The following is a 17,017-nucleotide window of genomic DNA, read 5'->3' as shown; positions in this document are numbered from 1 at the left end:
CAAAACATTGCCACTATTCCTTTGGAGTTGCCATCTTACAATGCTGGTGATAGAATTGGTCCTCCCATATCAAGACCACTTCCCATAGACTATGGTCCTTTTGTGGAAAGAGCACAAACCAGCAACTTATTATGGGCTATAGTGAGACAGACAGATAGTGAAGATCAGATGGTTAGTTCCTGAACAGGTTTTAATGTGCTGATCCAAAACATCATCATAGTAAAGAAGGACACAATTGGATATATTCCGATAATAAATGCACCAGCAACTCAACTGTCAATTGTCAACGAGATCCTCCAGCAGGTAATAAGAATCTAAGAAGCTTTGGAAGTCAAAGACATTGCATGTGTTTTTGACCAAGCATTATATGCAAAGGCAGCAGAGATTGTATGAAAAATGAAGAAATGTTCAAAACTGTTGTCCTGAGAATGGGTGTATTTCACACCATATGCAATTTACTCTTGATTATTGGCAAAAGATTTGGTGCTGCTGGATTGCAGGATCTTGCTATGGAATCCAGTATTATTTCAGAAGGATTGATTAACAGTGTGTTGGAAGAATGCAAATATAACCATGGAATCAGATTGTACAAACTGGTGTAAGAGGCTTTGAGGCGACTTGCTTGGAAAGGATTCTTACCTTGGATTGAAAATTATCACAGTGTCAACTTACCTCTACTGAATAGTGTCCTCGACACTATTACATCATTGCATGACAGCATATGCCAAGAAACCTTTGATGCTATCTTTAAGATTCTCCCTGCTGTAGGATATTTCAGCTCTTCAAAAAATACCTGCTGCTGTTGCATTTGAGGAATGGTCAACTATCAGCATTTTTGGCTAATTTTCCTAACCTTGTTGAAATCCTTCTTGGGCTTCTGCAGTCATCAAGATCAGGAGACTGGTTTCTTCATCTGGCATCAATTCAGAGTATGATACACTGGTGTTTCGTGTATGCCAAGCAAAATTACGCACATTATTTACCAGTGTATTGCAACCATATAACGTGGCTATTAGAGACACATTGTGAAATTTACTTGTATTTCATACATGGAGGCTTCTCCGTTCAAATTGGTGATTGCAATCCATTTGGCAGAATTCTTGTTGATCAGACGATTGAAGAGATTGTGAACAAGGACATACAGACTTCTATGGACACAAAAGGCTCCAGCCTTCCCATGAGCCGGACCCCCAATTTTCACTCTATGGTACCATTTGAGGGCACCAAACTTCATAATGATATATCTGAGGGGCTTGAAAATGCATGATGGACACTTGAGGGTAGTAGCTTAGTGTCGGAAATTAATGGTGTATGTGGTAGGGGTTGCACCGGTTTTTACTGTAATTCAGTATATTTCAGATTCATGTATATGAATGCAACAGTTCCATTTAGAAAGAAACTAAAAGTTTAACAACATACACATGCAATAAAAGATTACAGTTTTACCTTGGCAAAACATGATGTGAATACATGTGCAAGACCAGGATGACACAAGTCAGTTATACCTCGTAAATGCTTCAGACATGTGCTTCGGTACTCCGCAGTAATATAATATCTACTCATTGCCCATGGTTTCTAATTCACTTATCATTCACTTGTTGCAACAATACTACTTGCACTTTTCCAGACATGTTATTCCAGACAATTCAGTATTGTTTTACAGCTTAATAAGCATGTTTAAGACAGTGTTGTAGCCTTACATGTTGCATCTATAACCAAAATGCTTCATAACAAGGAAAGAACAGTCACAACTCATTTTATATATTAAGCAAATGCATACAAAGCCAAAGTAAAAAACTAGTATTTCTGGATATTCATCGTGTAGCCTAAATTTAAATTCAAACATAAAAAACTAAAATAATATCTATTATAAAATAAAACTTTTTATAGTTTTAACTATCATATAAAGTTTGAAAACCATCAGAGAATGAATAAGGATACAACAAGAAAGTTTATTCAGATAATACAGAATTATTGTGTTTGTAAGTAACAACATTTAACTTTTAAATGTTAGCTGCAGTAATGTTTTGCTTTTACAATGATCAAATGATACCAGTTAACTCTTTAAAAGTTAGTTGTTTAACAATGCAACAAAATTTTCAGTATTTTTTTACATGAAAGTAGAGACTTCCACTATAACAATATGATATTTTGGATTAATCAGTTAATCACAGAATCTCAAAGTAACCTAAATGAGTCAAACAAAGCTAATGTTAATATATTCCATAAATGACTAATTGTAATCCAACAATTTCATAGCTTATATCTTTATTTTTATCAATGTGATTTATCTGAAAATAAAACATATAAAAGCAAACATTTCAATTTTTTATTAGAATTAAATAACTATAATTATTTTTAATCATATTTAGAAAAAACCTGTTTAAGTGTAAATGGCATGCCTGATTTCCAACTTTTTTTAAAAGTCATTACTCAAACAGTTGTACCACTTGCATTCTGATTTATTCTAGATATTAAAAATACAAAAAAATATCTTTCTTGAGAAAATTCTAGCTTCTAAACAATAAGAAACTGATTCTATAAAAGTCTATTTTATAAGAGCTGCAGGTCTCCTAACAGTACTAAATTTGATGAAAATAAGTCCCAAAAATCTAAAAACATTGTTAGACTATCTGGAAAAACCAAAGCACGAAAAGTTAACATTGTTGTATTAGCTTAAAAATAATCAGCTACAGACTGACACCCTAACTGGATTGCTGTATACTCACTTCAGCAATGCTGATTTCAGAAAACCTCAATAAACCTTTTACAGTAATTAATAGCCTAATCAAATAAAAATACTGACATATAATATTTATTTTCTGAAACTATATAATAGTGTAAGGGTGACTGGCTATTTTTTTATTTTAGAGACAGAAGAAAATGTAGGGAGCTCTAGACCCCCTTAACTCCTCTCTTGATCTGTACCTGCTTAAACAATTTCAAAGAAATAGCTGGAGTACCCGTCCCCTGGATTTGTAAATTCGTGGTTAATGAAAGATTATCTTAGGACATGAAAAGTTCCTTTCCTTATATGTAATTATAAAAAACACAAAACACCCATAAAAACTGCAAAATACAATATGTATTATCTCCACATGAACCCAAGAAACCTTCATGCCAAATTTGGTGAAAATCCATCTACAGGAGGTGAGGTGGAGGTAAAAATGCAAAAAACACCCATAAAAACCACAAAATAGCAAAACAAAAAATTTGTATGTATCTCTTCATGGACCCAACAAACCTTCATACAAATTTGGTGAAGATCTATCAATAGGGGCAAAGTAGTGGTGCAAAATGCCCATAAAAACAGCAAAACTGAAAATTTGTATGTATCTCTCCATGGACCCAACAAACCTTCATACAAATTTAATGAAGATCTATCACAGGGGGCAAAGTGGTGGTAAAAAATCCAAAATGCCCATAAAAACAGCAAAACTGAAAATTTGTATGTATCTCTCCATGGACCCAACAAACCTTCGTACCAAATTTAGTGAAGATCCATCTACAGGGGGCGAAGTAGTGGTAAAAAATGCAAAATGCCCATAAAAACTGAATATTTGTATGTACCCCCACATTGACCTAATGAGCATTCATACCAATTCTGGTGAAGGTCCATGCACATCCTGTGAGGTAGTTACATATACAATAGACAACACAGTACTATTATATTTATATAGACAGTTACCAATTTCTGAAAAAAATTAAGAAAGAGAGGTAGTCTAACTCCTCCTACAGATCTATGCCTGCTTACACATACACATTATTAAATAATACAGTTGTTCAAAATTCAATGGGCTAGCCATCACCAGAATGCAGTTATAACTTAGAAACATAACAAATTGTAAAAAATAACAGTAGATGTGCTTTATTTAACACTTAAGTAGCCAAAGAGTTTGGTGGGTGCTACCAGCCAGTTGTCTTCCCTCTTATAAGCAGTTCAAGATTAGTGACAGTAGCTTTGCCATAACAAAGACAGGGTGAGCAAGTTTGGTGGCAATGGGAATAGAACCCAAGATCATCCACTAAACTAAAAGTTAAATATATATATATATATATATACACACACTCAAAGTCAGCCCTTATCATTCAAATATTTATCAAGCCTTCTCTTAAACATTCTTAAATTTATTGCATATACCACAACTGAAGACAATCCATTGTAAATGCATACTACCCTTCCAAAATTATTATATTTGCGTCCTCTGGTCCTACTATTCACACTGTTAAGTACAGAAAAAGATGATGCATCAACACTACCAATTCCCTTAACAATTTCTAATACCACAAGAATGGATACCAGTTTGTTTGTAAAAGGTTCAAAATAGGAATATTAGGATAATTCTGGAGATGGAAGAATTATCTTTCAGGAACAGATTAAGATCTCTTCAATTACTTTCACTTGAGAAATTGAGGTAAATTTTCTTGTTTATAAGATTATCCAGGGATCCATAGGATAAAGGCCTTTCTGATTTCTTTGTTATGTATTCTCAAGACAACAGACTGATAGAATACAAGTTAAATAATTGAAAAAGACACTTAAGACAATTTTATTTTTCTAACAGAGTATTAGCTTATGGAATAAGCTGCCATTAGCAAGAGTTCAAGAGGGAATCGACAATTTTCTCTATATTGTTATATTTTTACTTTTTTTTTTCTAAGAGGGGTGTACAGACAGCTTTAAATAACCAAATGGTCTATGGTTATCCAATTTTATGTTTAAAATATTATTTCATAGCCCTTTGACCTTATTTTTCTTCACGTGAGTAATGGCGTACAAGAATAATGTCAAAGTTTACTTCAAGTTCTTTCCAATAAAAATACACTAGATTTTAACATAATGAATCATAGCATCTTCAGTAACTAAATGCATGAACAGTCCACCAAAAATAAAAAATAAGCAAGATTTTGAGTAATTGAAAATGAACATGATGTTTATTTCTGAAGAAAATATAACACAGAATAACTTGATTAAAATATTTTGCACAGCACAATTGCTACACACAAAGTAACTTTGCATAACACTACACCTATACATGGTTATCTTACTGCCTCATGTACATACAATCTGGAACAAAAAAATACTGAATATTAATTTACCTGAATCTTAAGAAAAATGTTCAAAAAAATCTGTAAACAAATACTATAATACTATATTTGATATTTCTATGACTTCTTAACATTAAAAATGCTATTGTACAATGCTTTCTAACTAGGCTTACTCTCATAAACTATTTTCCTATCAAAGGTAAAGTATTTATCTTCCAAAATAGAAATAAGATCATAAGATAAAAGAGAATACAAAGAGAATATAAACTGCTGGTAATTTGAAAATCTTAAATCCGAGTTGTGTGTTTGCCATAATAAATAGTGATGTAGCTTGTATCATGCAAGGGTATGCTGAAATTGCAAATACAGCCAATACAAATTGCAAAGAGGGATACAATACCAGATAAATTGCTCCCAGGAACAAGATCAAAATATAAATGATCACATTTTTTAAAGCTATCTTTAATCCCACATATTTCAGCAGTTCTGAAAATGTAAAGTGTCCTCTTATTTGAGCCACTTGAAATACTTCAATAGTTGTCTCTGAAATAGCAAAGTATACATCAGTTGTTGCCTTCTTATTCGACTGCCACAAAATCACATATGGTGTCCTTTTTCATACTGGATCCTGAGTCTTCTATTTCAAGGTTACAGATGTTCAACATTATTAATAAAAACTATGAAAAGTTCATTCACTAGTTATGTGTGGGCAGAGTAGAGTAACTTAATCATAAATAAACCAACTGACACTAATATTAATTTTCTATATGTTAGGAATGAGGTTAAAAAAGTCCTATAGGTTTGAGATTTTGATTTAATTGATACTTTTAGAACAAATTTTGTCTACTTCATATTCTAGGAATAGTGTGCTATGGTGTCTCTCTGTTCTAGAAAAGCTTTTGTCTCTAGAAGCTCTTTTTTAAGAACTAAACAAACGTTTAACCCCTGTTACATTAAACTTGCACCAAAAGAATATGTCACTGTGAGTCAAGATTTATTCATCAAATAGCTGCTGTAAGTTTGCTCTAGAAACTAGTTGTTTCAGTGTTAAGTCCATCACACAACTTAGTATACAACAAGTGGTGAATGATTCCAAACTCCTCATATGAGACATTTTCACAACAAAAAGCATGTAAAAAATATCTTTCCCAAATGATGCCCACCCAGAAACTTTTGAAATCATTTAAATGTCTTCTTTACTGAAATTTTCTTCTAGTACTTGTATAATGTTTTTCTTACAAGTTTTGCCCAAAAAACTTAAATAAAAAAAAGGTACTAGTCAGGGTGTACACATTTTTTCCCATAAGTGTTTTCACTAAAATTTTCAGAAGATTTCTAGATTTTCCAGACTTGCATATGTGTACATACAACATAGTGATATTCCAACTTTTCTTCACACAATTAACACCACTTTAGCTTGTAATCTGGTTAACTGTCATTTGGCAGATTATCAGTGAACATTACAATGCTTTCATATGCAAAATATTTATTTATTTTTATTATTAAGGTTTGTAAAGCAATGTTTCTTTCATGCCTTTTTTTCATCTGACACATCTTGCCTATCTGTCATTCAAAGTAATTTTCATTTTAAGATTAAAAATACTTTTATGGATCAAAAAATTTTGAAATTTCACATGCAAAATCTTTATAATGGCCAGATAGTTATCAAACATCAATTGAGTAATGTACAGTTCTAAAACTTGAATTATAATCTACAGTTTGATACCAAACTTATTGATATAAATTCATGAAAGAGTAGTTCAATAAAATTTTAAATGCGAGTCAACAAATGAGATGACATGGCCTTTCACCTGTGACCCGTCTTGAAAGGGTAATAATAGTTTTACAATGTACTTACTTAGAATAAGGTATTATGGAAAGAGATCTTCAAACAGAGACATTGAAACCTGATGGTAGACAATATAATGTTTGATCTACTCTATTATCAAGTATGCTGAATTAATTAATTACAACCGCATCAAAATAACAGTGACTGATAGATCTAAACAATTAGTAACATTTGCTAATAGATTAATCATTGGGTTTATTGATATACTACATATAACTAATTAATTATTCTCACATAACACTTGGATGGTTGGAATACTTGAAAACAGCAATTTTGATAATTGATTTTTTTGTGAATCATAACACTTATTACTTAAGCTGAACAACCTTGATATAATTAAAAATACTAATTAGAAATAACAGGAGTATTTTGATTACCTGGATAACCAAAAACATTAATAAATAGAAATACTAATTTTGATTAGTTGATGATTTTCATGACATAAATTGATTTAATCATAATTTAAATTATTCTATTATTCTGTAAGAAAATAACTCATGTATTCTATTATACTGACTAATATGGTAATTGCACAGTTCTGTTAACTGACCAAGATTAAATTAAATTACATATGTCAGTATATCTAAACAATTAAGTTTGCATGCACATACAATTTCTAAGACAAAAAAAAAGGTAAGGTTACAATTTTTATTGACTTTTCCAGACTGTAATATAATTTTTGAATTTGCTTTAGTCCTTTTTTTCTAATTCCTTTTCCAAGTTCCCTGACTTTTCCAGATTTATAAAAGTTTGTAATCACCCTGTGAGTTTACACAGTATTTTCTTGAGCTTAACACTATACACACTTATTCAAAAAGACAACAGTTTGTTACTTGTATGTTTTTTGAGCATCTATTGAAGATTTATATGTACAAAGTAGATAACTGAATGAGTGTTGCAATGTTCAAATACTGCATGTAGTTGCTAACTACAGCTGGGCAATGAGTGGAATTTGCTAACTGATTAATTGATTACATTCAGTTAATTGACTAATATTCCTATTTTCAGGTTGTTTGTTGTTTTTTAAAGACACTTTTAAACTATTCTCCATTTAATATGATAAACATCTTCAGATACAATTTAGGATTAAATTTTCATGTTAATCGTAAGCTGTAATACATGAAATTGTATCATATAAATAACATAGTACAAAACCCATAACAAGCTGAGAATACATTTAATACTCTTCTATGGGTTTCTCCCTACAAGTTTTCAAAAGAGTAGTCCAATAAAACTAGCAAATATTTTTTATGAAAAAATATTTACTTTGGGACACTGATTATAAATAAAAAAAAATATTATAGATCACAGTAACTAGTGAGATTACTATTATTAGGTACAGGTTAAGATAAGTTACACACAATTAGCTCTTAGGTTATAATCTTATGTAAACAAAATTTAATACCTGTGATCAAACAATTAGTGAACAAAAGGTACACAACATTTAGGTGAACAAGCATGTGGATACTTTAGACACACCTTCAAAGTATAAGGAATAATAAACCTAACAGCACATACCACTTTACTTGTTAGAAGCAGAGGAGAATAAGAATATCATGGGTATAAAATGTGTCATTATTTTGAAAACAAAAATATTCCAGGATGGAGTGACCCTAAAACTCATTATTTTGAATCGGTAAAGTTAATGTTTTCCTACAATGAAAATGTATTTTCAATAGGTACTTACCTCCTCTCACATAAATAGCTATTCTCATTCAGTGCTGCTCTCTTTAAGCAAAAAATACTTTTATGCATGCCACAGGCCTTCTATCTCCCCTCCATGGGAACTGACTAATTCCAATGCATCTCCAATGCAAATCATCATGTGTCAACCCTCCACCAATAAGAGTGCAACATATTCTCATAATGCATGTGGCTACCTCTATTCAATTCTACCAAAACTATCACTTTGAGTTTTGGTAGAAGATGGAAGCACTGGTTTTCAGTGGGGAATAACAGTGAGAATTGTAAGCTGAGGTAAGTAACTATCAGAAATAAATTTTCAGTGTAGGAAAATTATAACTTCCAATACAGTACATTACCTCCTCTCAGTTAAATAGCTAGAATCCCACATTGAATGGGTGGAGGGACCAATGTGAGGGAAAGAAAGAAGCATCATTCTAAAGCATCTGAATGACACTCCCTAAGATGAAACAGTCAGATTCTAAGATCTGATGTCGGGAACTGCACCACTTCTGAACCAGGTGCACTCTTCACCCATCGTAGAAAGATGTATCATATATGGGCAGAAAACAGAGGAGCACATCCAACTTGGAGAAAACTATGGTTGGAAAGTGATCCAAACCATGCAATATTTATGAAACTCAATCTCAGAAATTATAAAAGTGGGTAAAATGAAAAAGATGTGCCCCTAGATCTGTCGTGCCCTAGCTACTCTATGCCTAGGGGCATATCCTTTCCATTTTACCCACTTTTATAATCTTTAGGATTGAATTTCATAATTGAGTTTCACAAAAAAAGCAACTACATCCAAAACCTTCTGCTTTACCCATGTAGTTCATGGGTGGGTATGGTCTGGGATGGGCAAACTTATGAAGCAATTCTATCCTGAGGATAAACCTACAAGCGATCTTGAGGAACACCCCAATTCTCCAGTGTGTATTGCATGGCCATGGAATTATAATATGCAAGTCAACATGGCTTGACAATGTGGATTTAAACAGTTAAAGAATACCTGGCCAGGCACAACTCACTACAGAGCAGGATACAAACAATGAACTAAAAGGGAAAAAGGCCCCTGAAAAGGAAAATAAGAAGAAAAAAACTTACCCAGTCAAAGTCTCACTGAATTCTGATTTCTTAGAATGGTTACAGGCAGAAGACAATAACCCGAAGAGAAAGAAAACCACAATTCATTGCAAATAGTGAGAGAAGAACATATCATAGAGAATCCACATGCCCAATTGAAGAAGCACCTACAAAAGATGACAAATATGAAATGCCAATGAAAAGGGAAGGTATTGAATTGGGTGAGAAGACACTCAAAACAAAGTACAGGAGAAAGAAGATAAAAAGGAAGAAGCCAATCGAATGAAGAGCCCAAACCCAATTGACAAAAGAGGAAGGAGAAAGACACAAAGAGAGGATGGTTTCCAAGAAAGAAAGAGGTGGGAACGGACAACACAGAAGGAAGCCATGCAGGTAATAAAAGAGAGAAGAGCACGTACAGGACATAGAAGTCTATCCAGACCAGGCCAAGGATAAAAGTTTAATACGGAAGGAAGGGAAAGTGACTAAACGGAAGAGTTATGACATGGCAAGATAGGGTTAAGAGAGTTTAAGGAAAGGCTTGATAAATATTTAAATGATAAAGTTTAGTTTTTGGCATTTTATTTTTATTTTGGAGTTTAGATTAGTAGATGGGATAGCATAGATGGACCAACAGGTCCCTTGTTGTCATTAGGTTATAAGTACCAGCAGAAACGCCACCCTATGGGCAGCTGTTTGTCTAATCATAGTATTCATGCCTCACTGAAAAAAAATTTAGGAAAATTTAACATTTTCTAAAAAATGATTTTTCTGAGAAGTACTACAAGTGTTTGGATTTTGCTCTTTAGTCATACGCAACTCGTTGCATGAAAATGATTCAATGTACAGAGCTCAAAATTTTCATAAATGTTACTGATATAAACTATAATGTTTTTATATATTAAAAGTTGTACCATTTATTGAAAAAATAATAAGTTTTTAAGAACTCCAGTTTCTCAGTACTACATTTAAAAATTACATCAATAAAGACATAATCAAACCCTCACATACAGTCTTAGTGAAAATTATGTTCTTGTGTGGAAAGTACTTATATTTAAAATTGTGTTCCACTGTAAAGAAATGGTTGTTGCACATACCACATTTATTGTCTGAAACTTGAATACCCGAAGTGTGTTATTTTTTTTTTTTTTAATCGATTTTTGTTTGTGGTGCCATTAGATAGATGGTGCAGGAGTTTTGGTTACATACATATATACTGATATACATGCTACATCCATTGTAGTAAAAAGATGTATGTATACTAAGAATTATGCATTAAATTTTGAAATGTTTCGTGTCATGTTCATTTGGGAGGTTTCATGAAGAATTTATCCCTTTATCCAAAGAAGCATGGACTATTCTATGCACTAACTCATGACACAGGTTTCACACCTGAGATTCCTGTTTTCTTACTCGTTCCAAAACTCAAGCCTTGAATCAGTAATGAGACAAAAAAAAATGATATGGATAATATCTAGCATAAAATTAATGACCAGTATCTTACATCAATCATCTATAAGGCACACACGACCTTGAAAGTGAAGCATGAAAATGCTGCAAGTATAAATGAGCATTACATACTTGTATGCACAACTGGAAGAGAATCCTTCATTTTTCTTCACTGCTCATGTAACATTTTTAACATACTACAGAGAGTCGAGTACGATATATGAAAATGTTTCTGATTATGCAAATAAGCAAGTCAGATGACAAAGACAACCAATATAAAGTCACAGTGAAATGGCATTATCAGAACTACATTTTGTTATTGTTTGGCATTTCATAGCTAGCAATCACTTTTAGGAAGAGTATGTAATAGTCCTTTCCAAAACAAAATATACATTCACTCAGATCATAAAAAATGTGTTCTGATAGGAGACTAAGAATTTTCAAGACAGGAAATGTCCATTGTTCTTTTTAATGGCATGGGAAAACAAAGAAACATGGATCAACTTGAGGCACCACCACTATCCATAAAGTCATACCCCAGCTATGGTAAGCAATATGCAACATTTTGTTACAGGTGAAAATCCACAAACACATGAATGACAAAAGCCATCCATGTACCCCAAGCAACAATGTGCAAGATAATCAAGAAAAATCTTTGTCTAGAAAATTGCTATATTAAAAACATTTTGAGCATGTAAATCAGAAAACCACATGACATCTACAGCCATTATAAAGTTGTGGTGGAATTCAATATATCAGAACTACAATTTGACATTGCTTGCCATTTCACAGTTAGTGTAATACTACCAAAAATGTATCACTTTTGGGAAGAGTACGTACAGCCTTAAACAAAACAAAACATTCATACACTCAGATCAAAATGTGTTCAAATCAGGGAATTTGTATTTTCAAGATGGGAATATCCTTTGTACTTAACGGTGTTGGAAAATAAAGGAATATGGATTAATTTAGGGCAGTAGAACTAACCAAAAAGTTCAGCAAGTCATACATCATGAGTAAAACAAATTTCTGTAAGTAGCAAACAGCATGTCTCAAAACTTTTTTGAATGGACCCATGTAATGCATCGGGGGGGGGGGGGATTGTTGTCTGTGACACTGTGATGTACTCTGGTGAATATTAACTTTGAAACTGGTAAAAGTTGAAGATTTTCACCACAAACTTGTACGATCATTATGTAATAATAATAAGTCCAAGTAGTCATCCAATTAGCCTAACAATCAGGCTGATTACTGTTTGTCTTCAAAAGTGCAATAAGTGACAGCTTATAAACTATCGGTGCTATTATAGCTTGCAGTCTACACAGATACTATCATCATCACCATTTTAATGATTCACTAAAACATAATTTCTTGCTAAGTAATTCATATTTATCCACATTTTTGTTCATCAAATAATAATAATTTAATAAGTTGTGTGTTCCAAAAAAAGAGTACCTTAAATTCAGATTACAATTGTGCTAGTTTTCATTGTTGAGATTTATTTCATTCCAATTATATTTGCCCCTAAAACGTTATGTAATGGTATTTTGTACTTTATTAGTTTAAAAGTGTTATTTATAATAAATGGTGCCAATTGCAAATAAATGAAAGTTAAAATGGTGATGATGATGATAGTATCTGAGTAGACTGCACAGTGTAAATATCTGTGTAGACTGCACACTATAGTGTAAATACCTTTATAGATCACATGCTATTGTAGTACCCCTTACAAACAAGTTGCTTGATAATCCAATAATATTTTTTTTCTTTTGATTGCAAGGTGTGTAGGTATGAAGACCAGACTAAACAGATGTGACCTATTACCACCTCACCCATAAATATTTACAGCAATCTGACAGCACTCTCTCATTTTATTGGTAGTTGCATGACTGAGGTTTCTTCACTGACAAGAAACTATGTGATATCAAGGAACTTGGCTATTTGGTAAAAGTGTATACTTTATACATGTGCCTGACACTTGCCTCAAAACACGTGTTTGATATCAGCAATTATTCTGATCAACAAATGCATTAGAGTACTAAGACTTATGCATTTGTATACCTTTCTCATGTGTGCAAAACAAAATTTATGTAACGAATGTACACTTAAGACATGATTTTTGTGTCTTAGATGCTCAGGGTTTCCAGGTTATCCAGGATCTTGTTATGGATCAGGGGAGTGGATACAAAGGTCAAGGTAAAACAATATTCTGGACAATATATACCACACAGAAATACTGGCTTTATATGAAAATGAGGCCAACAGGTATGGGTTCACCTAGATGAGGCTTCCAGTCACACTTTCTGATCAAATTCTACATACCTCAAGCAGATGGGGAATGAAACAGATATTCATACTATTCTATAAAAAAGACATACTAGTCAAAGTGCAATTTCTATGTGATCAGACTGATGAAACAGACCCTGGGAAACTGTTGTACACATACACATGATAGATTATGGAAACCAATAGGGGAAGCATGGTGTGCTGTGGAAAGCATAACCTTTTCTAATAGCAATTATGTTTCAAAAACTTAGTCAAGATGCATGATCAGATGGATTGTAATAACATGGCGAAGCCTCAAAATAGTTTTAATATAACTTTATGTATAAGAACAAAGGACCATTGTTTCTTCAATGGTGTTTTTGCACATCCAACTTTGAGAAAAGTAAAATTTGAAACCCACTCTTTACTCTCCAGGAAATAATAGATGCCCCTCTTAAACTCCTGTAAAGTATTGGCCTCCACTACTGCTAATGGCAACTCATTCCATAACTCAATCTCCATGTTAGAAAAATAAAAATGCCTTAAATGGAGTTTTGCTTTACTTATTAAAATTTTTAACTTGTGTCCTCTCATCCTTTTATCGTAAAATAAACATGAAAGCCTTTATCCTATGAATTCCCAGATAATCTTGTAAACTTCAAAACATCACTTCTTACCCTTTCTTTCTCAAGAAAAATTAGAGATCTCAACTTATCCTGTAAAATAAACCCTTTTATTCCAGGATAATCTTAATATCCCTCTTTGAACCTTTTTAGTATGTCTATATCCTTTTTTAAATGAGGAGACCAAAACTTTACACTATTCCAAGTGAAGCCTCGGTACATTATGTTATATGAAATTCAGCCTTGACTGAAATTCAATCACAGGCTGTTAAGTTTCAGTTAAGGCCGACTTTCATATAACATAATATATAGAGCAGTACCACTGTACACGTGGGTGTTTTATTATTGGATTACATTTTTCACATAAAATGAACAAAATTAGATAACTTCACCTTTAAATACTCTGACCATTTTGTCAATAGTTACTTGTTTGAGATAATTACCTTTTTTGACTTGCAAGCAATATGTCTATAAATACAACATAAAATGCTATTACTAACCTTATTAGCTCTACTACTACCACAGAGCACTGCTTCCATGAATTGAGTGATTTACTTTCCACTATACCAAGATCCTTTTCTTCAATCTTATTATTCAGTCACAAATATTATATGCATGATCCAAATTATGTTAACCCATATGTGTTACTTTGCACTTATTATAATTAAAGTCATTTACCAAATATTTGTCCAAGTTCCCAATTGATACAATTCATTCTGTAATACCTCAACATCTTCAATAGCCAGAAACACCACAGAGTTTAATGACATCAGCAAACTTAACTAATTATGCCCCTTTCAACATCATTGAAGTAAATAGCAAAAGGCACATGCTCAAACATTAACCTCTGAAGTACTTTACTAGCAACAAGGATCCAACTTGACTAGACTCCATTAATAGCAATGTTTTGCTTCCTCTCATCCAACAACCAAATAATCCACCCCCACTCCTTACCAATAAGATTTTCTTAATTAATCCTTTGTATGGCACCTTATCAAAAGCTTTTACTTTTAGAAAATCTAAGCACACCAAGACCATACTCTTTCCACTGTCCATAACAATTAACATATAACATACTTGTTGAATAAAGATAATGGATTAAAAATGCAAAAGCTATGTCAAATTTAATTATAAATTTTTTAATTATATATTTTCTCATCTTACAAAACCAATTTTTAAATACTTTTATGAATATTTGATCTACAGTGGTATTGAATACAGATCCACATAGCACAAGTTTTTCTAATGAAATTGAAATGGCTTTTTCACTTTTACTTTCAGTTTCACTACCACTGTACCAGTACTAATGTTGTTGTTTTTGTTGTTGTAGAAGCTGCTTCAATCGAGAGGATCAATGTACGTGAAAAAGGCACTAAATAATCTTCAATTAAAATATTTCTATTACTACAATAATATTCTGAGCATGAATTTTAATATTTTTAATTCTAACCGAAACCTAACGCTATACGACTAGTTTCATAGTAGTGTGGTAACCAACCTAGCTAGGCCTACAATACTCTCAAAATGTAAGTTAAACTAGTCTACAGTGCTTCAAAGATAAAAAAATTATCTTTCATTTGTTGTTGTTTTTAATTTGTTGAAAGCATATATTTAAATTGACTTAGAACAAACGTACCTGATCGCCGTTACCACTAACCAATTCATAGAATATCGATGATAGGAAACAACCACTAACATTCACAGACAAATTCTGAACCGCCATTATTGAGTATTTCGTTTAGACTAGGCCCTATCATTATCAAAATGAAAAATTGGTTTCTTTGAAATAATGTTGAATATTATTGTAAATTATCGCTAATCAACAAAATATTTTTTGTTGTCGTATGAAAATAACAACGCAATGTTTAGATCTTTAAAATACTTATTAATATTTTATGGACCGATTTGCCGCTTCATTTTTTTATTAGTAGTAGTAGTAATAGCCTGTTCGTTTCTATTGCATACATATTGTAAAATAATAGATTAACGTTAACAGATGTAGAATGTATTATTATCACCATTTGCTAGTTTTTCCTAGATTATAAGCCACAGAAAGTTTGTTTGTTTGAAGTTAAGCACAAAGCAACAGAATGAGCTATCTGTGTTCTGCCAACCACGAGTATCGAAACCCGGTTTCTAGCGCTGTAACTCTGTAAGTCCGCGGCCACAGAAAGATATATATTTATAGTTGACTTTGAATTTAGAGCTATGGCATTTTCTATGTTGTTAAATTTCTTGAACAAATTTGAAATTCTGAACAAGCTGTCAAAAAAATCTGCAGTTTCCTTTTTTTTTAGTATTCACTAGGAATTTAAACATTTTATTTTTGTATCATGTACACATTATATAAAGTTGGTGATAATAAGTCACTCGTTTTTTTTATAATTTAAAACCATGTTCGTGAAGTGTAAAATTACAACCCAAGGAAACTTGCATTGACTATGCCATTTCCAGTAATTGGGAACATTAATCTGGTTACTGATTTTTTACTTAATAGTGACATTAAGCTCTTTTAACATTTTATTAGTCTGTGATTGATGTCTTATTGTATGTATCAGGTTTACGACAAAAAATTAAATTAGTACTATTGTAAAAGTTAAGTAATGTCAAGAACAGGCTATGCACTAATAAAACTAAATTTCAGTTTATAAGTCTAACACAAATGTTGTTTAATAAATGTGTCCTTTATGTAGTTATACGATCTCTAGTAAGAAAAAACTAAATGCTGTTGAGGGTTTGTTGTTTTTAATTCTTTTTTATTCTATCTTCTGAAATTGGTAAAAAAAGAAAATTATATTGTGTATTAAATATTACATAGATATGTAAAAGAACGTCCAACGATGTATATTGTTGCGTCAGCGAGGTCACGTGACTAGTATCACGCCACTTCCTTCTCGAACTTTCGTGAATTGTCGGGAGATTACTAGATTGGGGGTAGTCTGGTATATATAAGATGGTCATAACGTGACGGCACAGTGTGTAAGGTAATGAGTAATTGAACTGCAGTCAGAGA

At 32.3% G+C, this 17,017-nt stretch overlaps 1 protein-coding gene across 5 annotated transcripts in view; it reads right to left on the bottom strand.

The window, feature by feature from the left end:
- Positions 1-15,747, bottom strand: part of LOC106461190 (BRISC complex subunit Abraxas 2-like) — a 67,911-nt gene extending 52,164 nt beyond the window's left edge. For all 5 annotated transcript variants that reach the window (XR_002610945.1, XR_002610946.1, XR_002610948.1 and 2 more), the window contains exon 1: positions 15,641-15,747. Coding sequence is in view for 1 of the 5 variants with exons in the window: in XM_013920986.2 (XP_013776440.1) it covers positions 15,641-15,727 (87 nt within the window). In the remaining 4 variants the exon portion in view is untranslated. The remainder of the gene's footprint in view (positions 1-15,640) is intronic.
- Between the last annotated feature and the right edge of the window lie 1,270 nt (positions 15,748-17,017).

The sequence above is a fragment of the Limulus polyphemus genome, unplaced genomic scaffold, assembly GCF_000517525.1.
Source record: "Limulus polyphemus unplaced genomic scaffold, Limulus_polyphemus-2.1.2 Scaffold911, whole genome shotgun sequence".
Lineage (NCBI taxonomy): Eukaryota > Metazoa > Arthropoda > Merostomata > Xiphosura > Limulidae > Limulus > Limulus polyphemus.
This window is presented reverse-complemented; position numbering and strand designations above follow the sequence as displayed.